This window comes from Tachyglossus aculeatus, chromosome X4, assembly GCF_015852505.1.
Source record: "Tachyglossus aculeatus isolate mTacAcu1 chromosome X4, mTacAcu1.pri, whole genome shotgun sequence".
In the NCBI taxonomy this organism is placed as follows: Eukaryota; Metazoa; Chordata; class Mammalia; order Monotremata; family Tachyglossidae; genus Tachyglossus; species Tachyglossus aculeatus.
Window position 1 is genome coordinate 46,448,445 of NC_052098.1, and position 26,189 is coordinate 46,474,633.

The 26,189-nt window shown below is 48.4% G+C and overlaps 1 protein-coding gene and 1 non-coding gene across 4 annotated transcripts in view; both read left to right on the forward strand.

Annotated features, from left to right (window-relative positions):
- CORO2A (coronin 2A) overlaps positions 1-26,189 on the forward strand; it is a 233,507-nt gene that overhangs the window by 191,262 nt on the left and 16,056 nt on the right. For all 3 annotated transcript variants that reach the window (XM_038769942.1, XM_038769944.1, XM_038769943.1), the window contains 5 exons: positions 2,295-2,495; positions 18,017-18,133; positions 20,798-20,947; positions 22,159-22,338; positions 26,071-26,187. In XM_038769942.1, the coding sequence (XP_038625870.1) occupies positions 2,295-2,495; positions 18,017-18,133; positions 20,798-20,947; positions 22,159-22,338; positions 26,071-26,187 (765 nt within the window). The remainder of the gene's footprint in view (positions 1-2,294; positions 2,496-18,016; positions 18,134-20,797; positions 20,948-22,158; positions 22,339-26,070; positions 26,188-26,189) is intronic.
- On the forward strand, positions 23,984-24,121 carry LOC119948386. Its single transcript, XR_005456785.1, has one exon. It is a non-coding gene; the product is annotated as a small nucleolar RNA SNORA7 (small nucleolar RNA).

A 26,189-nucleotide genomic window follows, 5' to 3' on the forward strand; every position in this document is an offset into this window, starting at 1 on the left:
GTCAGAGGTCGTGGGTTCAAATCCCGGCTCCGCCAGCTGTCAGCTGTGTGACTTTGGGCAAGTCACTTCACTTCTCTGTGCCTCCGTTCCCGCATCTGTGAAATGGGGATTGACTGTGAGCCCCCCGTGGGACAACCTGATCACCTTGTAACCTCCCCGGGGCTTAGAACGGTGCTTTGCACATAGTAAGCGTTTAATAAATGTCATTATTATTATTATTAATTATTATTAATTCTACTATTACTACAGCTGGTGGCTGGGGAACTAACCCAACCCTTGTTAAGGATTCCCAAACATGAGCCATTCCTGGCCTAGGCACCCTCACCTTCCATTCTTAGCACCTGTGGCCTCCTGAGCAGGTCTTTCGAGGTCATCGTGGGCCACAGCAAACTCCTCGTCGAGTTCCTGAGATGGCCTCAAAAAAAGTTTGCAGTTATAATGCTGGAGGTCTATATATCAATCAATCAATTGCATCTATTGTACTCTCCCAAGTAAGTACATAGGAAGTACTCAATAAATACCATCGATTGATTGACTGAGCACTGTACTCAAGCACCCGGGAGAGCACAGTACAGACAACCCCTGCCCACAAGGAGCTTACAGTCCAGAGGAAGGAGTGTTGTCATTTGGGAGTCATTAAATTTGTACGTTCCTATACACGCCCTGGGTGATGTTTTCACCAGGGTTTGGGCCAGAAAGCCTGTGAGCTCGTTGTGGGTCGATCGGCTGTCGGGCTCTCCCAAGCGTTTAGTACAGTGCTGTGTACACAGTAAGTGCTCAGTCAATATGATCGATGGATCGATTGATTGAAAGCCCCGGACCGGCAGACCTGGAGTTTGCTGGGTGACTCTGACTGCCTCCCTCCTCCTTCCCAATACGACAGTTCTTCCCTCCCCTACGTAAGGAGGTTGGTGCGGTCGTGGAAAAGCCTCTGGTGTCACTCCTTCTGGGCCTCTCTTAAAAAAAAAAAATAATGGTATTTGTTAAGCGCTTACTATGTGCAAAGCAATGTTCGAAGCGCTGGGGAGGTTACAATAATAATAATAATAATGATGGCATTTATTAAGCGCTTACTATGTGCAAAGCACTGTTCTAAGTGCTGAAAACTGGACTCGTCCGGGATTTGAATCCGGGACCTCTCGCACCCGAAGCGAGAATCAACGAGCCAACACAACCTCAATTGTCTCCATCCAGGGATGTGTGCGCGCTCGGACATCCGGTTGTCCCACGGGGGGCTCCCAGTTTTAACCCCCATTTTCCAGATGAGGGAACTGAGGCCCAGAGACGTTAAGTGGCTTGCCCAGAGTCACACAGCTGACGGTTGGCAGAGCCGGGATTTGAACCCGTGACCTCTGACTCCAAAGCCCAGGCTCTTTCCACCGAGCCACGCCGCTTCTCCACGCTGCTGCTCTCTCTAAGCAGCTGAAGTTTCGGTTGTACTTCCCAAGCGCTTAGTACAGTGCTCTGCACACAGTAAGCGCTCAATAAATACGATTGATTGATTGATTACTCCATTTATTTTACTTGTACATATCTATTCTATTTATTTTATTTTGTTAGTATGTTTGGTTTTGTTCTCTGTCTCCCCTTTCTAGACTGTGAGCCCACTGTTGGGTAAGGACTGTCTCTATATGTTGCCAACTTGTACTTCCCAAGTGCTTAGTACAGTGCTCTGCACACAGTAAGTGCTCAATAAATGCGATTGATTGATTGATTGATTACTCTATTTTACTTGTACATATTTATTCTATTTATTTTATTGTGTTGGTATGTTTTGTTTTGTTGTCTGTCTCCCCCTTCTAGACTGTGAGCCCGCTGTTGGGTAGGGACTGTCTCTATATGTTGCCAACTTGTACTTCCCAAGCGCTTAGTACAGTGCTCTGCACACAGTAAGCGCTCAATAAATACGATTGATTGATTGATTACTCTATTTAGTTTACTTGTACATATTTATTCTATTTATTTTATTGTGTTGGTATGTTTTGTTTTGTTCTCTGTCTCCCCCTTCTAGACTGTGAGCCCGCTGTTGGGTAGGGACTGTCTCTATATGTTGCCAACTTGTACTTCCCAAGCGCTTAGTACAGTGCTCTGCACACAGTAAGCGCTCAATAAATATGATTGATTGAGACAGTGGCTTGATGGGCTCCTAGGCTCTGGAACGTCATCCTCTAGTGCAGCCGCACCGTGTAGATGAGTCCCTCATCATCGTTGATAATATCCCCAATTAATAATTGCTGCTGTCACGCGAGGAGAGAACAAAAGTGAACTTTCTGTCTGTCTCCTCTCTTTGGCAGATGACATGGCACCCTCAGTACCGAAGTTCCAAGTTCCGGCACGTCTTTGGCAAACCGGCAAGCAAGGAGAACTGCTATGACTCGGTGCCCATCACCCAGAGCGTCCACGACAACCATTTCTGTGCTGTCAATCCTCATTTCATCGCCGTCGTGACCGAATGCGCGGGCGGGGGAGCCTTTCTCGTTATACCGATAAGTCAGGTAACGAAGCCCCGAGTGGGCCGGAGCCTCTGGCGGAGGGGCGGGTGCCGGGAGAGGGCACGTCTTTACGAGGGCATCGCAGTGTAGGGTGGAGCGAGCTGATAATTGCAGTGCTTTGCACGTAGTAAGCGCTTAATAAATGCCATTATCATTATTATTATTATTATAATAAAACTTCCGATCTTCAAAAACAGTGGTGTTTGCTAAGCGCTTACTACGTGCCAGGCACCGTTCTAAGCGCTGGGGTAGATACAATGTAGTCGGGTTGGACGTAGTCTCCGCCCCACGTGGGACTCAGAGTCAATCAATCAATCAATCGTATTTATTGAGCGCTTACTGTGTGCAGAGCACTGTCCTAAGCGCTTGGGAAGTCCAAGTTGGCAACATATAGAGACGGTCCCTACCCAACAGTGGGCTCACGGTCTAGGAGTCTTCATCCCCATGTTACAGATGAGGCCCAGAGAAGTGAAGTGACTTGTCCAAGGTCACACAGCAGACACGTGGTGGAGCCGGGATGAGAACCCAGGTCCTTCTGACCCTTTTGCTTGTGGTTTAACCACTAGGCCACATTGCTTCTCATGATGGCTGTTACCGAGTCGAGTTCATAGCCAGACTCTAGTCCTCATTCCTCCCTTACTCCGGGGAGAGAGACGAAAACTTTATCAGACTCCGGTGAGCCAATCAGCTTTAGTTCGGTGCTAGTCCTGGATCTGTGAGCCTCCTGAGATAATAATAATAATAATAATAATAATAATAATAATAATAATAATAATAATAATAATAATAATTAGTGCTCTGCACACAGTAAGCGCTCAATAAATATGATTGAATGAATAATAATGATAGCATTTATTAAGCGCTTACTGTGTGCAAAGCACTGTTCTAAGCGCTGGGGAGGTTACAAGGTGATCAGGTTGTCCCACGGGGGGCCCACGGTCTTAATCCCCATTTTCCAGATGAGGTCACTGAGGCCCAGAGAAGTGAAGTGACTTGCCCAAAGTCACCCAGCTGACAAGTGGCGGAGCCGGGATTTGAACCCATGGCCTCTGACTCCCAAGCCCGGGCTCTTTCCACTGAGCCACGCTGCTCCTTGTCCTATATTTCAGAAGTCAGAAATACTTTCAACTAAGGCCCACTCAAATCACCCGACTCTGAGAAGCAGCGTGGCTTAGCGGAAACGGCCCGGGCTTGGGACTCAGAGGACGTGGGTTCTAATCCCGGCTCTGCCACTTGTCCGCTGTGTGACCTTGGGCAAGTCACTTCACTTCTCTGTGCCTCAGTTACCTCATCTGCAAAATGGGGATTAAGGCTGCGAGCCCCAAATGGGAAAACCTGATTAGGGGTGCTTGGCACATAGTAAGCGCTTAGCAAGTGCCATAATTATTATGATTTTAAAAACCCCTACCTTCCCCCAAATGTAGAGGTGCTCAAAGTGCCCTCCGTTCCTGCTGCCCTTAGCACAGCTCTGGAAGAGTAGCCTCTCCTAGAGCTTTTTAGCAAAATCTGGGCAGGAAGCCACATGTGCACACAGCACCCATTCCCATGAAATACGGAAAGACCAGAGGAATTGGGCTGACTAGGTGGACGTCAGCTCTACCAGCTTTTCCTGAATTGGGAAGGTTTGGTTTGACTAAAAAACGATGCCTCCTACAATAAAATGGAATCACCACCTACCCCATAGAGGTTTTGTGAGAAGCAGCGTGGCTCCGTGGAAAGAGCCCGGGGTTTGGAGTCAGAGGTCATGGGTTCAAATCCCGGCCCCGCCAACTGTCAGCTGGGTGACTTTGGGTGAGTCACTTCACTTCTCTGGGCCTCAGTGACCTCATCTGGAAAATGGGGATTAAGACTGTGAGCCCCACGTGGGACAACCTGATCACCTTGGAACCTCCCCAGCACTTAGAACAGTGCCTTGCACATAGTAAGCACTTAATAAATGCCATTATTATTATTATTCACTTGGTTAAAAAAAAAGCCCCACGGACTAAAGATGCAGTCAAGCAAAAGTGAAAATACCACTATCCCTAGGCCTCAAAGGAATCAGGGTGGGCCTAGAGAAAATTAGGCAACTAGTCTGAAAAATATGGGGGAAATAAAGGTCTACTCTACCTCTCTGTTCTATTCTTTTCTTAGTTTATTCATTCATTCATTCAACCGTATTTATTGAGCGCTTCCTGTGTGCAGAGCACTGTACTAAGCACTCTGTTTCTAAGCCTAAAATCATGTTTGATGGGAACTTTCGAGTGTTTTTGTTGCAGGCGGCTGCTTTAGACAAGTAGAGGGAGGAGAGGAAAGGGAGTTAATAACAATAATAATGGCATTTGTTAAGCGCTTACTATGTGCAAAGCACCATTCTAAGCGCTGGGGAGGATGCAAGGTGATGGGGTTGTCCCACGGGGGGCTCACGGTCTTAATCCCCATTTTCCAGATGAGGGAACTGAGGCCCAGAGAAGTGAAGTGACTTGCCCAAAGTCACACAGCTGACAGTTGGCGGAGCCGGGATTGGAACCCAGGACCTCTGACTCCCAAGCCCGGGCTCTTTCCACTGAGCCACGCTGCTTCTCTAAATTGAGAGATAGACAGGAGGTGGCACTGTTAATGTGGATGGGGCTAGTGTACTTCCCAAGCGCTTAGTACAGTGCTCTGCACACAGTAAGCGCTCAATAAATATGATTGATGATGATAGTGCAAAAATAAGGCAGCTGAATAGAATTTCTGTGGGCCTAGAGATTTTAGAAAACTATCTGTAAGCCTGCAGTAAGTTACTGTAATTTGTAAAAATCCAGGCTATATGAAATGAGAATAAACTTGCTCCCTCTCTTAAGAGTTTCCTATATAGAATGGGTTGGGCAATCCTGGTGTTGGAAGAATATTATGAACAATAATCATAATAGTGTGGTATTGGTGGTCTATAATAGTGGTATGCTTACTACGTATCGAGCACTGTACTAAGCGTGGAGGCAGATACAATAGAATCAAATCCTACTTGGGGCTCCCAGTCCCAAGTAAGAGGGAGAACAGGTATTGAACCCCCATTTTGCGGGTGGGGCAACTGAGGCACGGAGAAGTGACTTGTCCAAGGTCACACAACAGACGAGTGGCAGAGCCAGGATCAGAACTACCGACGCCCAGTCCCGGACTCTATCCGCTAGGCCGTTCTGCTTCTCAGTGGTAATGGTACATCGTTACAGCCTGGTCCCGAGGCTGATTTCAAAACTCCCAAGCCGGCCCGGGGAGCTACCATTTGTGCTGTGCACACAGTAAGCGCTCAGTAAGTACGATCGAATGAATACAGTTCTAGACTACCTCAGCCCGAGACATTTGGTCAAGAGTCACCCATTAGAGGCCTGTCCTGGTCCGAGCCCCCGACTGCAGGAGGATTCTTACCTGCTCAAGGGGAGTCCAACATTCTGCGGTTTTCCGAACGGACGGGAAGCTGTAGAGGCCTCGAGACGGACGACGACTCCTCCTCCTCCTCCCGGGGACCTTCCGGACTGGCTTCTTCTTCTTCTTCTTCTTCAATCGTATTTATCATCCCGGGACCAGAGCAGATGTTCCGGGGCAGCTCTGACCTTGCTCGTCTGGCCTACCTTAGAGTGACCTACATTTCAGGGCGAATTAAGCCCCCTGGAAGTTTGTGAAAGCCCGAGCCCGTTACTCTGTTCTCCCCAGTGCCCGTGTCCCTTCGTGGGAGTCAGTCAGGCACTTAAGGAGGAATATTTCACCTTGTCGGGCCTTAGGAGACCACGGCTTTGAAAAAATTAATGAGAGCGATTCAAGGCAAAAGAGGGGAAAAGGATTAGAGAAGACGGATAGTTGACGTTTCAAGACCTAATGGAAAAGGCGGAAAAGTGGAAAGCTCAATGAAGAGATGAAAGTAAGGTTGACAGTAAAGAATGACATAGAGGGATGGATCTAAGCGACCTCAGTGCTATAACGGCCCAGAGGGGCCATGGGAAAAAAACACAAAATGTCCTTGAGAAAATGTATACCCATTTATCATTTGGCAAAGCACGTGGCATAGAACGCCTGTCCTTTTAAGGGAGGAGTCTTTGAGGACTGTATTGGATTCCCCTACACTTCTCAGGGAAGCCATGGTTCTCCCTGTGTTCAGCTTTCAGTTGCAAAAACCTCTCCATCCCTTCCCTGCGGGAAACAAAGTGAACCTACTTATTAATCGTGTGCAGAATCAGGCCTTGAGGCAGATGACATTTTCCAAAACTATTTTTTGGAAAAGGAACCAACTCTTTCTGCCTTATTGCCCAGACGGTGTGGTTTAAATTCCACCCTTGCCTGAAGCAGCTTTTCTCGCAGCCCTGTTCATGTGATAATATGCCGTTTTGAACCGCCCCGCCCTGCACGATGAGTGCTTGTCATAGATATTCTGTGCCGGGTCGTGAAGAAATGAATGACAAGACTAAGATCATTTTCACCCCAGGTAGATTCCAAATCACACAGTCTTGAAAAAATTCCCAGCGAGCTCCCATTTTTAAAAAAAACATCAGAGTCCTTGGCTGTTGACAGCAATGATGTGGGAAAGGCAGATCTGTCAGTTCTACTGAACCAGGGCCTGCCCTTTTGAGGGGCCGCTCCCGCTCGAGAGCCAGCAGTGGGTCCCTGAAGTTGACGGGGCCTATCGAAGATCGTCCCTCCGCCTCGGGAGCGGGCCACTGTGCGGGAGGGATCAAACTACTCTCTCTGCCTTTTCCCTCCTCCACTCCGCAGTCCTCCACTGTGAGGATCAAACTACACTCGTGACCCAGGGCTGCCGGGGACTCCTCAAAGCTGATGGATCCTGACTCTGAAAAACATTATGCTAGGCCTTCTTAAGCGACTGTCACTCACAACGAGAGGATTAATTCCATTCAGTTTTTTCTCAGGATCCTGGAACAAACTTTATTTGAAGCTTCCATTCCCCGCCACTCTCAGTTTTTCCTCTCCAATCCATTACCTGACACTCCCCTCGCCCGGGACATCCTCCCTTCCATTTTTTCCAAACATGTCCCTGCCCTCCTTCAGACAATATCTAGAAAGTATCTCCTCTCCTCAATGCATTCCACGATTGACTGCCGTCTTACTGGCTTGTCCCCTCTGTCACCTCTACCCACTTATCCGCCTATTTGTTTCTTGATCACTGATTCATTTATCCACTCGTGTTTATCGTCTGCAGTCCCTCTAGAACTCCCGATGATTGCATGTGCATTCATTTATGTCTGCTTGGCTTCCCCACTAAGTACAAGCCCAGCAAGGGCTGGGATCATTTTGCTTCTTCCAGATGTCCCCCAAGAGCTTAGTACAGTGCTTTGCACACAGCAGGCGCTCCAGGAATTCTGTTGACGAAGACGAATAATCAGTCGACGGTGTGTATCGGCTGCACTGAGTGCTTGGGAGAGAACAAGAGAAGCAAGACACACGCATTCCCCCACCTCAAGAAGCTGCCGATTTAATGGGGTGGACAGGCAGACAGAAATGATTTACAAATAGCGAGAGCAGGGGGAAGATCAGGAATATAGCAGGAAGTAGTGCAAATAAATCGGAATGAAGTAGCTGTGGAAATGATTGAATGGATAAATAAATATGCAAATAAAAATATGTACCCAAGTGGTGAGGCCAGGAATGAAATGCACAGGTTCAAAGGGTGGCTGTTGGGGTGAAGTGACGGGAGTCCCGGGAATTCTTCGTTGAGGCTTTCTGGAACAGTTGGAATTTCAGATGGGTTTTAGAGACGGGGAAAGCTGTGGTCAGCCAGGGATTTGGGTGGAGGAGGGAGTTCCAGGTTGGGGAATCGGCTGGAAGAAGGGGTCAGAGGTGGAAGAGTCTACGGCTGGGGAGGAGCTGGTAAAGTCGATGTGTAAGATAGAGAAAGCTGGTGGAGAGTTGTGAAGCCAAAGCTAAGGAGTTTCTGCCTGCTGTGGAGGGAGATGGGCAGCCGTTGGAGATCTTGGATGAGTGGGGCGATTATTGCCAAGTGACACTTCAGTCCTACTCCATACTATTCCATGGATCATCTTCTTGAAGTTGGGAGAGGCTGGAGGCAGGGAAAGCATTGGGGAGGCTTTTGGTTTCGGGCTTGAATGATTTCAAAGCAAATGGGCATTTTTTCTTCCTTCTTACGGTTCCGTGGCTGTGCAGGGGCTGGACTGCCCTTCACTGGCCTGTGTACCGGGGAGTGGGCTTGTCCCTGGTACGGTGATCGTGTCCGCCCAAGGCCACAGCACCGGGCCCAAACTACCGCAGCTGGTCGGCCACCAGCCGCGTTGTCAGATCTCACAGCAAGCCGGCATGGCTCTGAATGGCATACCGAGGGCGGGGGGGCTGCTCTAGGATGGGCACGGGGGAAAACCGGCACGCTCTCCTGCTACTCCCGCTCTCTGGGCTGGCAGAACGTGGCTAGAGGCCGCAGAGCGAGAGTCTCACCCCCATTTTCCAGATGAGGTAACTGAGGCCCAGAGAAGTGGAGTGACTTGCCCAGAGTCACACAGCAGGCAGGTGGTGGAGCCGGGATTAGAACCCACAATTTTCTAATCCCAGCTCTGCCACTTGTCAGCTGTGTGACCTTGGGCGAGTCACTTCACGTCTCTGGGCCTCAGTTATCTCATCTGGAAAGTGGGGATTGAGACTGGGAGCCTCATGTGGGACGGGGATTGTGTCCACCTGATTTGCTTGTATCTACCCTAGCACTTAGTACAGCGCCTGGCACACAGTAAGCACTTAACAAATACCACAATTCTTATTATGACGATGATGATTAATCGCCATTGCAGTTTGAAATGCCTTGCTTCTCCTCTCCCGGCGCCCCTCCCTGCCCCCCTTCCCCCTCACAAGTAGGCACTTTGAAACGCATCGGCCCTATTCCAGCTTGAGTCAGTTTTTACCTTCAGCCCCGAGGCTGATATAGTACTCTAACCATGATATGACAAGCGCCTGGACTAGTTTGGTAGCTTGTTTCAGTGGCGAGGAAGGAGCAGATCCAGGATGTGATATGAAGGAAGAACCAGCAAGATTTATCGGTTGACTCAGTGCAAAGGCTGGAAAACAGTGGGGAATCAATGACGCCAAGGTTACGGGCGTCTGGGACCGGGAGGAAGGTGGTGTCATCGGCAGGGATAAGAAAACTGGGAGGAGAAGTGGGTCTTGGAGGGACCGTATGACTGTTCAGCATTTGAACAAGGTAGCAAATGCCTCCATGAGAGGCAGCTTGGGCCCACCTGAGAAATTCCACAAATTCACCCCACTCTCCGAGGATAGTCCCGGGTGAGCCCTCCCGCTTGGGTTGGTCCATGGACAAGGAAACACGGGGTCCCAGTGTTTAGAGAGCTGTAGGTTTGGAGAATAGTAACACGAGGCACTCTCCCAGCGTATTGGGCTGGACGTTAGAAGCAGAGCTACTTGACTCTCTGACAGAAGACGTATACACCATACTCGATTTTAACCCGACATCTTAGCCTCTCTATTCCCCACCTCCACGTCCATCATCCTTCCGAGTCACCAATCCAGCACAGCGGTATAATAATGATACGGAGTATAGTAGTACGTGTTAAGTACATACTATGTGTCAAACGCTGCACTGTGCTCTGGAGGAGATGCAAGAGAATCAGCTGACGTGATGCCTTACGAGGTGTGTTTCTGTGACTTTTTTTCCCAAGCCAAAGTCTGGGAACTTGGTGGATGGCAGTGGCATTGGAAGTGGAAGAGAAACCTCGGACTTTTCAGGGGTTAACTCAGAGTCCCATTCCCCTCACAGGGATTAACGGTTCCCAACCATTCCTGTTGTGTCCAAAGATTGGCCCTCTCCATCCCCAAATGACTCAGAACTCTTTTCACCTCAGCCATCTCTGTGGACCCCCTCCCGCCCCCACCCAGTAGGCTGGAGTTGGCAGTGAAGGAAGTAGTACAGTGCTAAGCGCTTAGTAAAACGAATAATTCTAATTATTATGGTATTTGTTAAGTGCTTACTGTGTGCCGGGCACTGTACTGAGTGCTGGGGTGGATACAAGAAAAGCAGGTTGGACGCAGTCCCTGTCCCACATGGGGGCTCACAGTCTCAATCCCCGTTTTACAGATGAGGTAACTGAGGCCCAGAGAAGTGAAGTGCCTTGGGCAAGGTCACACAGCAGACAAGCGGCAGAGCTTCCGAGTCCCAGGCCCGGGTTCTAACCACTACACATGCTGCTTCTCTAGTAATAATAATAATAATGATGATGGCATTTATTAAGCGCTTACTATGTGCAAAGCACTGTTCTAAGCGCTGGGGAGGTTACAGGGCGATCAGGTTGTCCCACGGCGCTCACAGTCTTAATCCCCATTTTCCAGATGAGAGAACTGAGGCCCAGAGAAGTTAAGTAACCTGCCGAAAGTCACACAGGTGACAACTGGCGGAGCCGGGGTTTGAACCCATGACCTCTGACTCCAAAGCCCGGGCTCTTTCCACTGAGCCACGCCGACAGTGCTAAGCGTTTAGTACAGTGCTTTGCACACAGTAAGCACTCAATCAATCATATTTATTGAGCGCTTACTGTGTGCAGAGCACTGTACTAAGCGCTTGGGAAGTACAAGTTGGCAACACTCAATAAATAGGATTGAATGAATAGGGCAGAAAATCCAATGGCGGGGAAGGGGTAGAGGAGAGGCTGGCTGGGGAGTGGTTACAAATACGTTCAGGGAAGCACGGATGAACGGAGAAATTTTTCTCAGTGGAACACCCAACCATTGGAAACCTCTCCTGCTGCTTAGCACTGGGCAACAGGACCGTAGAGAGGACGCACCTCTCTGCCCCAGGGCGTAGCACCCTGCAGCAGTAGCGCTTAGAACAGTGCCAGTGCTTAGAACAGTGCTTTGCACATAGTAAGCGCTTAATAAATGCCATCATTATTATTATTATCTGGCTCGAGAGCTGCTCTTGTCCCCATCCTGGGCCCACGGAGGTGATCTGACCCTGCCCCAAGATGGGAGCCCCCCCTACGCTCTCCCTTCACCGTGTCACTCACCCCCTGTGGGGTGGGTGGGCGAACAACCCGAGGGAGGTGAGGTGGCTTGCTAAAAAGTGGGAGCAGTCGAGGCAGCAGGTTGGCTTCCCCTCCCCTGACCTGGACCCATTCTGGGCTCACTGCAGAATTAATAATAATAATAATAATAATAATGATGATGGCATTTATTAAGCGCTTACTATGTGCCAAGCACTGTTCTAAGTGCTGGGGGGGGATACAAAGTGATCAGGTTGTCCCCCAGGGGGTTCACAGTCTTCATCCCCATTTTCCAGATGAGGGAACTGAGGCCCAGAGAAGTGCAGTGACTTGCCCAAAGTCACCCAGCTGACAATAGGCAGAGCTGGGATTTGAACCCATGACCTCTGACTCCAGAGCCCGGGCCCTTTCCACTGAGCCACGAGGCCCGCCTCCTCTGGGAGGCCTTCCCGGACTGCGCCCTCCTCTTCTCCCGCTCCCCTCTGCGTCGCCCCGCTCCCTTTCTTCATACTACTGATAATAATAATGGTGTTTATTAAGCGCTTACTATGTGCCAAGCACCGCTCCAAGCGCTGGGGAGGTCACAAGGTGATCAGGTTGTCCCCCGGGGGACTCACAGTCTTCATCCCCGTTTTCCAGATGAGGGAACTGAGGCCCAGAGAAGTGAAGTGACTCACCCAAAGTCACACGGCTGACAAGTGGTGGAGCCGGGATTAGAACCCAGGACCTCTGACTCCAAAGCCCGGGCTCTTTCCACTGAGCCCCGCTGCTGCTGCTCAATCAATCAATCAATCAATCAATCGTATTTATTGAGCGCTTACTGTGTGCAGAGCACTGGACTAAGCGCTTGGGAAGTACAAATTGGCAACATCTAGAGACGGTCCCTACCCGACAGTGGGCTCACAGTCTAGAAGGGGGAGACAGAGAACAAAACAAAACATATTAACAAAATAAAATAAATAGAACAGATATGTACGACCCGTTCTCCCTCCTTAGACTGTGAGCCCCATGTCCTTATTATCTTGTATCGACCCTAGGTGCTTATTACAGTGCTGGGCACATAGAAGCACTTAACAGATACCGTTATTATTATTATTATCATTGTTATTATTATTATTATCGCCTGTGTGGTGTTTTAATATGAATTATTTGGAAGCGTCCAGCCTTGTTTCACCCTGATCCGGGAGGGAAATGAAAAAGCTTTGATGCAGGTACAGAAATCTCTATGGTGCCAGAGCAGGGTGGTGGCATAGAGCCGGGCGCTTTGGATTCAGTCTTCAGCACACCAGCAGCACTAACTGCCTACTTTTTAGGGTATTTGTTAAGCACTTACTACATGCCAGGCTCTGTACTAGAAGCCGAGAAGCAGCAGCGGATAGAGCACAGACTTGGGAGTCGGGTTATGGGTTCCAATCCTGCCTCTGCCACATTTTTTCCTCTCCTCCTCCCCATCCCCCCCCCACCCTACCTCCTTCCCCTCCCCACAGCACCTGTATATATGTTTGTACAGATTTATCACTCTATTTATTTTACTTGCACATATTTGCTATTCTATTTAGTTTGTTAATGATGGGCATTTAGCTTTATTTCTATTTATTCTGATGACTTGACACCTGTCCACACGCTTTGTTTTGTTGTCTGTCTCCCCCTTCTAGACTGTGAGCCCGTTGCCGTTCTAAGCGCTGGGGTCAATACAGGGTAATTCATTCATTCAATCGTATTTATTGAGTGCTTACTGTGCACAGAGCACTGTACTAAGCGCTTGGGAAGTCCAAGCTGGCGACAGATAGAGACGGTCCCTACCCAACAGTGGGCTCACAGTCTAGATCAGGTTGTTGGGTAGGGACTGTCTCTATCTGTCGCCAGCTTGTACTTCCCAAGCGCTTAGTACAGTGCTCTGCACACAGTAAGCACTCAATAAGTACGACTGAATGTCTGCTGCGTGACCTGGGGCAAGTCACTTCACTTCTCCGTGCCTCAGTAACCTCCATCTGTAAAATGGGGATGGAGACTGTGAGCCCCACATGGGACAGGGACTGCGTCCAACCCGATGTGCTTGTATCCACCCCAGCGCTTAGTACAGTGCTTGGCACATAGTAAGGGCTTAAATAGTATTATTATTACTAAGCACTGGGGTAGATAAAAGCTAATCGGGTTGAATGCAGTCTGCATCCCACAGGGGGCTGTAAAATGTCCCCATTTTACAGATAAGGGCACAGAGAAGTGAAGTGATTTGCCCACGGTCACAGAGCACGTGAGTGGTGGGGCCAGGATTAGAACCCAGATCCTCTGATTCCCAGTCCCGTGCTCTTTTCACTAGGCCACACTGCTTCCCTTATCTTATCTTATTTCATCTTATTTTACCAGAGCCGTTTTCTGAACCGTCCAACTTACTTTCACCTCTTGCAGGGGGGACTGTAATACCACAATAACGATGGTCTTTGTTAAGCGCTTACTACGTGCCGCTGTTCTAAGCGCTGGGGTCGATACAGGGTAATCGGGTTGCCCCACGTGGGGCTCGCAGTCTTAATCCCCATTTTCCAGATCAGGTAACTGAGTCACAGAGAAGTTAAGTGACTTGCCCAGAGTCACACAGCTGATAAGTGGCAGAGCCGGGATTAGAACCCATCGCCTCCGACTCCCAAATCTGTGCTCTTTCCACTAAGCCACGCTGCTTCTCTGACTAGGACTAGAGGCCGGCGATCTTTGCAGCCCTGAAGTTGCCGTGCACTTTTCCACAGACAGACACTCTTCCCCCAGCTGGAGAGACCAGCCTCCTAAGCCTCATTAGCAGTGTGCATTAATACAGTGCTCTGCACACAGTAGGCGCTCAATAAATACGATTGAATGAATGAATGAGTGAATCGTGGGGCTGCTCTCTCCAGCTGTGACATGGACTCAGCTATTATTAGCCATGAATTAAAATTCCCGATTTGCCTTACAGATCAGGATGACCTTGGGCCTTAGGAACTGGGAAAAGAAACGTTCTGTCTGCTTTTGGAAAAGATCACCTTCCCCCCAAACCGGGGATTGCCAGGATTCATTCAGTATTTCAGTAGCTTATTATTAATAATCATGGTATTTGTTAAGTGCCTACTACGTGCCAGGGCACTGTACTAAGGGCTGGGGTAGATACAAGCTCATCAAATTGGACAGAGACCCTTCCCCCCTAGGTAGCTCACAGTCTTAATCCTCGTTTTGCAGATGAGTTAACTGAGGCCCAGAGAAGTGAAGTGACTTGCCCAGGGTCACACAGCAGACAAGAGGGGGAGTAGGGATTAGAACCGGGGTCCTTCTAACTCCCAGGTCCGAACTACTCCAATCCTGTTTCCGCAAGGGTAAGTTGAGGCTTGCACCCAACACACCTGGAAGGGGAAGGGCAGCCTAGCAGATGTGGCAACTGCCCAATCCCCTCGCCCCTTTGGAGGCAATTAGGAAGATGATGGATGTAGGGCAGTCCACCCAAATAGATTTTCTGCATCGACCTCACGGTACTATTAAGCAAGATGCAGGGAGAGCAGGAAACAGCCTGCTGCCATAAATATTATCGTCTTGACGATGCTTTTAAAGGTATCTTAATGGAAGGCATCAAGCTATCCCTTAGAGCCGTTTAATGCCCTTAGGCCTGTTAAAGTTAACGCCATTTAAGATCTCGATTCTCTTCGCGCACGGATGTCTCGGAGCAAGGATCAGTGACTGCTGGGCACAGAAATAATGTGCACCGTTTCTCCACTCGGGTCTGTGTTAAGGAGCAGCAGCTGCTTTGTGGGGCGCCTGTCACCTTAATTATGAATGCTCTGTCATCAAGAACACCCCGCTAGAAAGCTTAAAAGGCCACTCTCGAAGGGTGAGTCAGATACTTAATGAGAGGAGTGAATTCTTCCGGGGCTCTAAGAAAGGGTCCTCACGGGCAGTTACAGGGAGGGTACTGGATTGGGGTGAGCGCAGCACCTAGAAAGAATATGGTCTGAGGGTCCGTCCCCTGCCCATGGAAGAGGGGGCTACTCTAAAAGAAGAAGCAACGTGGCCTAGTGGAAAAAACACAGGGCTGGGAATCAGGAGACCTGGATTCGGATACCGGCTCGGCCAGTTAGTTGCCTCCCGTGTGACCCAGGGCAAGTCACTTGGCTTCTCTGTGTCTGTTCCCTCATCTGTAAAATGGGGTTTAAAATGGGAATTAAATGCTTATTCTCCCTCCCTCTTAGACTGTGAGCCCTGTGTGCGACAGGGACAGTGCCCGATCTGTGTATCTATCTCAGCACTGGGCACGGAGTAAGCATTTAACAAATCTAACACATTATTATTAAGAGAGAATGATAGAAAAGTTTTCCCCTGCTTGGTAAGGGGAGGTCAGTATTTGCTCTTCCCTTTGGGCCGATCCTACCTTGTAATTCCGACTCCTGGTAGAGTTGATACCACATGTCTCAGCTCTGTTGTACCCTCCCAAACACTCAGTACAGTGTTCTGTGCACAGTAAGTGCTCGATAAATACCACTGATGATGATGATGATGAAGGTCTGCTCCCGTTGGCAACAGCCCCTGGGGTCCGACTGGGGAGCCTGTTAGTTCTGGGTCGTCTCCCGGCGTGCAGGTTCTGTTGTGTGGATTCAGGGCCTAAGTCAGTCCTGAAATCCCCAGGATCATCCTGGTCCAATAGAGCCAAAGCCTCAATGTCTCACCTTCCCCACCCCAGGGACCTTCTATCTCAAAGTCAGTCAGACAATCGATTGTATTTATTGAGCATTTACTGTGTGCAAAGCACTGGACTAAGCGCTTGGGAGAGTACAGTATAACAGACACACTCCCTGCCCACAACGAGTTTACACTCCAGAGGCCCACCCAGACCAGTCGGAGCTGGACACACTCTCAAACCCATCAGGTTCAGGCCGAGCAAGACCTCTGGGACCCACGAGAAGGAAACTGTAGTCAAACACCAGTCAGCTGCTGGTCATGAACCCTCTACCCCTTCTATCGGGGTAGAAGTTCACCATCCTGGAGACCCCCCTGGGCCAGAGTGAGCCGGGAGATTCAAAGATGTAGACCATCCATGGGAAATACCCCTCCTTTAGGAAGAGAGCAGCCAGGTTTATGCATTTTAATGGAATAGCAAGAGAAAGCAATCCTTCACCACAATTAGCATCCTTCCCCCAGAAGGGCCAGGAAGATGGCTAGATGCAACTACTGCAAATATAATGGCAGATGTAGCATCAGGCTGACTATGCTCGGGATATAAACCGCCCTAAAAGGAGCCATTTACTGCTCCTTTTTGCTTTCCACGGGCAAGGGAAGGTTGAAAGCTGAACCCTCCTTTGATTTTTCGCCTTCAGAGCTAAGGGAGGACGGGTGAGCTCAGCGTTGGCAGTCAGCGCGATGGAGGGGAGGAGTTAGCTTTCTGCCGTTACCCACTTGTTGGAACAGAAATCTCTTCGTATTTATAGCTCATGGCTTCCCCTGAACTGCTTGCTTGTGTGTTAAAGCAGAGTGGCAGATTAGGCAAGGGATGAGGGGCAAGAAAGCCTGGAAAAAATGCTCAAATCTGGGTTTGAGTTGTTGACCTCCCTGAGGCTAGCTGCTTCGTTTTTCTTCTGGATTCGGTGATTTAATAGTAATTTTCCAATTCGAGTTTCTCTGGGCTCCGCCGTTGCCTCCACACTGAACTGTAAATTGAAGGAATACTAGGCCTGGCTCCAAGAATGACTCACCAGGAGCAGGGGGGATGAATTCTTCTTCTCCCCTCTTCCCCACCCACTGAAGTGGCTCTGGGCTGACCCGAGTGGACATTTTTTTCCTCCTGTGAAAGGGGCAGATTCAGTATCAACTATAATAACCACTTTGAGTGATATGTTTCCTTGCTCTGTGGAGTCGAGGCCTGAATTTACTCAGTGCTAGAAAAGAGAAACCCAGTGCATGCGGACAAAGAATATGCCCGGATGTCTCTGTTCTCCCTTTTATTGGAGCGGAGGGGGCGTGGGGCTGGTTCCAAAGAGCAGGTATTTCTCACTTGCCCTACTTTTCATGACTCTGGTATACAGTTTTCGGCATTTCTAGAGTGATGGGTATGGACACTTACCATGGGGCATCATTAAAAATAGCACAGTCCAACACAGCCACCTTGTGGAAAGTCCTGCTGTGGTTCCATACTGCCAGGGGAGTCTTGCCCAGAAAAGAGGTCTCAGGGCTAGGAGGCATTTAAAGAAGGAAGGGAAAAGGAAAAGGAAGATGCCCGGAGGGGTCGGCTCACATGGGAGGGAAGATGAAGGGAAAAGGAAAGGAAGATGCCCAGAGGGGTCGGCTCACTTGGGAGGGAAAGGTGAAGCTATGCTATTATAGTTAGCTGCTGAAAGCCACTGCTTTCAGTTTCAGGGTTTATCAAGCCCTTTTACTATGTGCTAAGTGCTCACAATCTCATTTAAAGAGTGCAGAAGAACAGAGAGAGAGAGAGAGACTGCTACTCACCAGGGCCTGCTTAAGCTCTAGGAGGTTTTTGTTAAGCCTTAATCTCATAATATCTTGTAGTTTGGTGACTAACTTGCCTCATAACATTTCCTGTATTTGGTTTAGACAGGAAAGCTTGATCCTCACTACCCAAAGATCTGTGGGCACAAAGGAAATGTGCTGGATATCAAGTGGAACCCATTTGATGATTTTGTAATCGCCTCCTGTTCAGAAGACACCACGGTAAGCTTCTCAGTGCTATGCCTTTGGTCCACTCCCCTCCTGGCCCTGGAGTCATTACTTAATATCGTATAACATCATTACTTAATATTGTATAACATATTGTATCCCCCTCCTCCCCCCTCCATCCCCCCTGCCTTACCTCCTTCCCTTCCCCACAGCACCTGTATATATGTATAGATGTTTTTACGTATTTATTACTCTATTTATTTATTTTACTTGTACATATTCTATTTCTTTTATTTTGTTAATATGTTTTGTTTTGTTCTCTGTCTCCCCCTTCTAGACTGTGAGCCCACTGTTGGGTAGGGACCGTCTCTATATGTTGCCAACTTGGACTTCCCAAGCGCTTAGTACAGTGCTCTGCACACAGTAAGCGCTCAATAAATACGATTGAATGAATGAATGAATGAATGAATAACATCTCCTCCAAGAGGCCTTCCATAACTAAGCCCACATTTCCTCTTTTTCCACACCCTTCTGCATCGCCTTTGCACTTTGGATTTGCACCCTTTATTCACCCCTCCCTCAGCCCCACAGCATTTATGTACATACCCATAATTTATTTATTTATATTAATGTCTTTTTCCCCTTCTAGACTGTAAGCGCTTTGTGGGCAGAGAATGTGGCTACCAACTCTGTTATATTGTTTTCCCCCAAGAGCTTAGTACAGTGCTCTGCACACTGTAAGCTCTCGATAAATACGATTGATCGATTGATATAAACAAAACATCATCTTTTATGGCCTAACCATGTCTCTAAATACTTTAACCTCAAAATCATTGGAAAAAAGACCTTAAAGAAATCCACCAAGAAAGGAACAAGGAACCTGGAAGTGGGCCTTCTGGTTTTTTTCTCTTGTGACTTAATTTCTTCTTCTGGAAAATGGATCTTATGGTGAAAATACTTGGGGCCTCTAGTATGTTGACTCAGATGATTCAGTGCTTTATAAGTGGGAGGGGCGGGATGGGACAGGACATTGTGCTTCTATGGTGCCTCTCCTCAGGGTCAATTATGCAACCAAAACCTTTACCTTGACCTATGCTCCTTTTGAGATGGTTTTCCCTACCCCTTTTTTACACTGCATTATCAGATCATGCACAACTGCGTCCTGCCATCATTCTGTCTGCACAACTCTCGTATAAGCTAGTGAGAATTCGGACAAATTGCTGGCAGGATGTGCCCTTGATGAAAGGACACCAGAAGTGATTTGTGGCTCCACTTACCTTCCATTCAAGGCCCCCGGGGGGTTGTTTAGGGAAGTCTTCTTGGGCCTGATCCCGTGGTGAGTCAGCCTGAAGGAGCTACTTACTTCAGCCACAGAAGTAAGTCCTCATTATGGGGAAACAAATGATTTCTTCGGGGACACTCCAGCCGCCATTGGTAAATTACCTCATCCAGTACTTTTGGAACGCATCTACACTGGCGATCCAAGGTATCATCATCATCAATCGTATTTATTGAGCGCTTACTATGTGCAGAGCACTGTACTAAGCGCTTGGGAAGTACAAATTGGCAACATATAGAGACAGTCCCTACCCAACAGTGGGCTCACGGTCTAAAAGGGGGAGACAGAGAACAAAACCAAACATACTAACAAAATAAAATAGATAGAATAGATATGTACAAATAAAATAAATAAATAAATTGAGTAATAAATAGAGTAATAAATATGTACAAACATATATACATATATACAGGTGCTGTGGGGAAGGGAAGGAGGTAAGATGGGGGGGATGGAGAGGGGGAGGTATGGGGGTAGTAGAATACCTGAACTTAGAATCAAGCACTTAGCACAGTGCTCTGCACACAGTAAGCGCTCAATAAATACGATTGAATGAATGAATATGACGGGCATTCTCTGCCTTACTGCAACCCGTGGGCTTGCGCGTGGATTTGGATCCGGCTTCCCTGAATTTATCCAGATTCCCGTCCTGGATTGTGAGGATGACTTGGCTCAAATCACTGAAGTGCGCCTGGATGCCGATCTGTTTGGTGGGGTAGTGTGGTTATTTCCCGACCATTTCCATTCTGGGCTCCACTTCTTACATGTCTTTTGAATTCATTCAGTGGTATTTATTGAGCGCCTACTGTGTGCAGAGCACTCTACTAAGAATGGCACACTGGAGACATGAGTGGTCGTTGTGCCCAGCTCTTCAGCCTCCTTTCACCGGCCTTTGACGGGTACGGAAGGATTTGGCGACAGAGGCAGCAACTGCAAAGACCCTTCCCCCCGTTCCTGGACGTTGCCTGGGCTCATTCCCAGAGCACGTGGCACACAAGCATGCTCAAGAGTGTACCCAAACATATAGAGAGAAATCCAGGATGATGGTCTGCCCACGTCCTTTTTACTGATGTGCTTGCCAGGCTACGAGTTCTTGATTGTCCGTGGGCCCTTCTGTTGCCCCCCAGGGGCAGTGGGGTTGGAGGGAAATGGTTGGATTGTCGCACAACTAAGAGAAATGATTCACTATGCTTAAGAATGGTAAAGGTGGTCTACTTGCCTTGAAACTGACAGCATCTCAGCATCTGCCCACTTTGGGGGGGATTCCTTCTCGGTAGAACATTTAGGGGCGGTGGTCGTTACGGGTGTGCTGTCTGCCGAATTGTTGACCGTTCAGTTTTCCTAAACTGGCTGCTTGCTTCCTCTGCCTTCTCCGCTACCAGATCAAGATCTGGGACATTCCAAAGCAAATGCTCTTGAAGAACATCACCGCCTCCAGGAAAGAGCTGCTCGGTCACTCCCGGAGAGTTGGACTTCTTGAATGGCACCCAACGGCTGCTAATATTCTCTTCAGTACTGGCTATGATTATAAGGTGGGTCAAAATGGAAGGAAAACCCACCTAGGAAGGGGGCATCGACCTAGGGAGGTGGGGGTGAGGGGAGAGGATGGGGCCATCACCCTCACAGAACTTGAACTGTGAGGACAAAGCCATTCCGAAGCTGGCCCGCCCCCTCGCCCCTCAGTAAGACGGAGGCTGGCCGGCAAGGAACAAGGAACCTGGAAGGGGGCCTTCTAATTTTGTTCTCTTGTGACTTAATTTCTCCTTCTGGAAAATGGATCTTATGGTGAAAGTACCCGGGGCCTCTAGTATGTTGACTCAAATGATTGTGCAGCACCCTGGAAAAGCTCTCGTTCTCTTTTTCCCGGCCTCAGCAGTGAACAAGTCCTCCAGGGCCCACCTGGCTCCGGCCAGGACCAATCAATCAATCAATCGTATTTATTGAGAGCTTACTGTGTGCAGAGCACTGTACTAAGCGCTTGGGCAGTACAAGTCGGCAACACACAGAGACGGTCCCTACCCAACAGTGGGCTCACAGACTAGAAGGGGGAGACCAGTTTCCCTTTGAAGCCCTGACTGCTTTCCCTCTGTGTCCCTCTGACCACGTTTGTGTGTGTTTTCCCGTCCCCAGCCCCAAGTGGGCCTGTGTTCCTCCTAGCCTGGCCCCTTTGGTGGAACCCCTGCACCTGGGACAAAATTCTCTTCTCCACATTACCTCAGGGACTGCTTCTGTTTACAAAGATAAATCCCTGTTGCTGAGGGCAGAGTATACAAAAGGATTCACAGTACAGGTAGAAAAAGGGGAAAAAAACACAAAACAAAACCAAGTGTCCTTCTGTTTGTTGTTGTTTCTGTCCTCCGGATTGTTTTCTTCATGGGCACGGTCTTCCATCCTTTGTTTCTGGTTTGCCTGAACATCCATAGACTGTAAGGTTCTTGTGGGCAGGGAACGTGTCTACCAACTCTGTTGGATAGTACTCTCCCAAGCGTTTAGTGCAATGTTCTGTGCACAGTAAGCGCTCTATAAATAGCATTGATTGATTACTTTAGCATTTCTACCATCGGTATCATGATTTTCTCTGATATCAATTAAAATGGCACCATAGTCCTTCCATTTCCTTAACACTGAAGGGGATAACGTGTTTTATGGCTACGCCGAATCCCTGCTATGTCTGGTTTGTACTATTGTGGGTGAGCAGGAAAGGGAAAAAGCTGCTGAGAGTCTCTCTCTCTCTCTTCTTCAGTTAATGATCTGGAACCTCGACACGAAGGCATCTGAAATTTCGAACCCCGTGAAGACCATCAATTTCCACAGAGATGTTATCCTCTCCATGTCGTTCAATACAGATGGCAGCCTACTCGCCACCACCTGCAAGGACAAGAAGATAAGGGTTATTGACCCTCGGGCAGGGAAGGTCTTACAGGTGCAATATATAATTTTATTCACTTAAGAGGAATATCTTGATTTAGACATTTCTTAGGCTGTTATTTCCCTCAAGAGGACAAGTGGATTGGTTACCTGAGTTCTAATTTTTGGCGGGTCTGTAAATCAGTTTTGGTTCCCCGCCCCACAGTCTCCTTGGGTTCTCCATGCCAACTGGACATGGGTTTAGTTCAAGAAGCGACTCAGCTGTCCAGGAGTAGACAACTTTCGGGACTGTTTCCAAAGTAGCTTTTGTAGCTGAGCGGGAACCCAGTTGAGGGGGCAGGAGCAACTGCAAGATGAGAATTTCCCAGAATTTCCCTCTCTCTCGGTCTAGGAGGGTGGATGGGCGAGAAGCCGCATGGCACAGGCCTGGGAATAAGCACACACTTGTCTGCCGTGTGACCTTGGGCAAGTCACTTCACTTCTCTGGGCCTCACTTACCTCATCTGTAAAACGGGGCTTAAGACTGGGAGTCCCGTGTGGGATGGGGGACTGTGTCCAACCGGATTATCTTGCAACTAACCCAGCACTTAGTAGAGTGTCTGGCACATAGTAAGTGCTACTGTAAGCTCACTGGGGGCAGGGAACCTACCAAATCTGTTCGGTTGTAATCAATCCATCATTCCAGAGAAGCAGCGTGGCTCAGTGGAAAGAGCCAGTCAGAGGTCAGAGTTCGAAAGAGCTTTGGAGTCAGAGGTCATGGGTTCGAATACCGGCTCCGCCACATGTCTGCTGTGTGACCTTGGGCAAGTCACTTAACTTCTCGGAGCCTCAGTTACCTCATCTGTAAAATTGGGATGATGACTGTGAGCCCCACGCGGGACAACCTGATCACTTTGTATCCCCCCCCAGCGCTTAGAACAGTGCTTTGCACATAGTAAGCGCTTAACAAATGCCATTATTATTATTATGATTATGTTTATTGAGGGCTTACTTTGGGCACTGTACCAAGCGCTCGGAAGAGTACAGTATAACCGATTTAGTTGATATGTTCCCTGCCCACAGTGAGCTTACAGTCTAGAGGGGGACACAGGCATTAATATAAATAAATAATAATAATAATGATGGTATTTGTTAAGCGCTTACTACATGCAAAGTACTGTTCTAAGTGCTGGGGGGATGCAAGGTGATTAGGTTGTCCCACGTGGGGCTCACAGTCTTAATCCCCATTTTACAGGTGAGGGAACTGAGGCACAGAGAAGTGACTTACCCAAAGTCACATAGCTGACAATTGGCGGAGCCGGGATTTGAACCCCATGACCTCTGACTCCAAAGCCCGTACTCTTTCCACTGAGCCACGCTGCTTCTCCATAAGTAATGGATATGTACATAAGTGCTGTGGGGCTGAGGGAGGGGTGAATAAAGGATGCAAATAAATCCACGTGCAAGGGTGACTCAGAAGGGAGTGGGAGAAGTGGAAATGAGGGCGTAATTGGGGAAGGCCTCTTGGAGGAGATGTAATTTTAATAGGCTTTGAAGGTGAGGACAGTGGTTGTCAGTGGTCTGTCAGATATGAAAAAGGGGGCATTCCCGGCCAGAGGCAGCATGTAGGCGAGAAGTCGGCAGTGAGATAGATGATCGATAGAGGAGCAAAGTGTGTGGGCTGGGCTGTAGAAGGAAATCAGGGAGGTAAGTAGGAGCGGCCCCTCGCAGGGTCGCATCTGGGAAGTTTCCAGTGCTCTACCAGTCTCGGCTATGGGAGGGAGAGTCAAGCAGAGGAATACCCATTCCATTTCTAGCTAGGGCAGTGGCTAGTGAGTGGAAGGCCATCTGCTACAAGTCAAAGCTCATCCGTACTTCTGGGTCCAGGGTCCAGGGTGGAGACTCAAATTTACTGCGCAGGAGGCAGTGGTAAACCACGTCCATATTTTTACCACGAAAACTGTATGGATCCACTACCAGAACGATTACAGATGGAGAGCGGGGCGTTCTGAGAGAGATGTGTCCGTGGTGTCGCTACGGGTCGGAAACGACTGGACGGCATTAGACAGGACAAGTAGGAGTGGGAAAGGTGACTATTTTAAAGCCGGCGGTAGGAGTTTCAGTTTGATGCGGAGGTGGATGGGCAACCACTGGAGATTCTTGAGGAGTGGGGAAGCCTGGGCTGAACGTTTTTTTAGAATAATGATCCTTGTAAGAAAGTGAAGTCTGGACTCGAGTGGGGAGAGAGAGGAGGCAGGGCGGTCAGCAAGGTGTCAGATGAAGCATTCACGGTGAGATAGGGTAAGCGCCTGGATTAACATGATAGCAGTTTGGATGGAGAGGAAACTGCGGATTTTGGCGATGTCGAGAAGGTAGAACCGACAGGATTTGGTGGCAGATTGAACGTGTGGGTTGAATGAGAGAGATGAGTCGAGGAATATGCCAAAGTTACGGGCTTGTGAGGCAGGGAGGATGGTGGTGCTGTCAACAGTGACAGGAAAATCAGGGAGAAGACAGGGTTAGAGTGGGAAGATGAGGAGGTCTGTACTCTACCAAGTGCTTAGTACAGTAAGCACTCAATATGATTGATTGATTAACAAATACCATTATTATTATTATTATTATTATATAATTATAATATATTTGTTAAGCACTTACTATGTGCCAAACACTGTTCTAAGTCCTGGGGTAGATACAAGGTATTCAGGTTGACCCACATGGGGCTCACAGTCTTAATCCCCATTTTACACCTGAGGTAACTGAGGCACAGAGAAGTTAAGTGGCTTGCCCAAGGTGACACAGCAAACAAGTAGCGGAGCCGGGATTAGAACCCACGTTCTATGACTCCCAAGCCTGTGCTCTTTCCACTGAGCCACGCTGCTTCTCTAAAACAGAAAAAATTTTTTAAAAAGAAGGTCTTTTCCCTCCCCTAAGCAAAATATAAGATGACCTGGGTTTTTTTCCCCAAGAACCAAGTAGAAGAAGTAGTAATAGTAGTAGCGTCACCATCGTCTTTTGGACAGGGCGCTGTACTAATTGCTTGAAAAGTACAAAACAAGCAAGTGACACATTCTTTGCCCACAAGTGGCTTACGCTCTCAGGGGGGAAACAAACAGAAAAGTCTTGGCAAATAGAGTAATCAAAATAAATAATTGAATGTACATTTGATTGCAAGTGTCCTTCAGATTATGGACAAACTAAATGAATTGAAATTTTATTTCTCTCTTTGCACATTACTGCTATTATTAGTCATACTAACAATAATCATGTAGACCGGATTTTACTCGGGCAGGGCTAATGCACAAAAGAGGCAGAGGCTGCCCATTCCTTCTTATCCCTGACGACAGAGACAACAAGGATGTGCCTGTAGATTTATAGGGCCGACAGTTCTCGTTTCCGAGAGTCAAATACTTGCCCTCCTCTAAACAACTGGTCTGAGCTGTGATTCGGTTTTGCTCCCTAAAATCCTCACGGAGGCTTAGCCTAGATCAGAATGCCTGTTTCACTCTCTCCTACTTTAGCTGCCTAGGAAACAGTATTTAATTTCATCTGATCCATGGGTTGCCCAATACAGCTCTCAGAATCACCAGTGAAAACAAATACATCTGCGAGGAGCTGCTCTGCTCTACACCTAGGACATTCCTTTCACTCTAGTGTCCCTGTCCGCCAAGTTTTAGCGTAATGGCTGACCAAAGGGAAAGGGCAAAAATCGTTCCAGATTGTTTTGAGTTCCCATTTTTCACAGCACTTTCCCTGGCGGTCCTCACTGTGTGCATCTCTCTCTATCTCCATCTCTCTCTGTCTCTAGGAAGCAGATTACAAGTCGCACCGAGCTAACAAAGTGTTGTTTCTGGGAAACATGAGGAAGTTGTTGTCCACGGGGACATCCAAATGGAACAACAGGCAGATTGCGCTGTGGGATCAGGT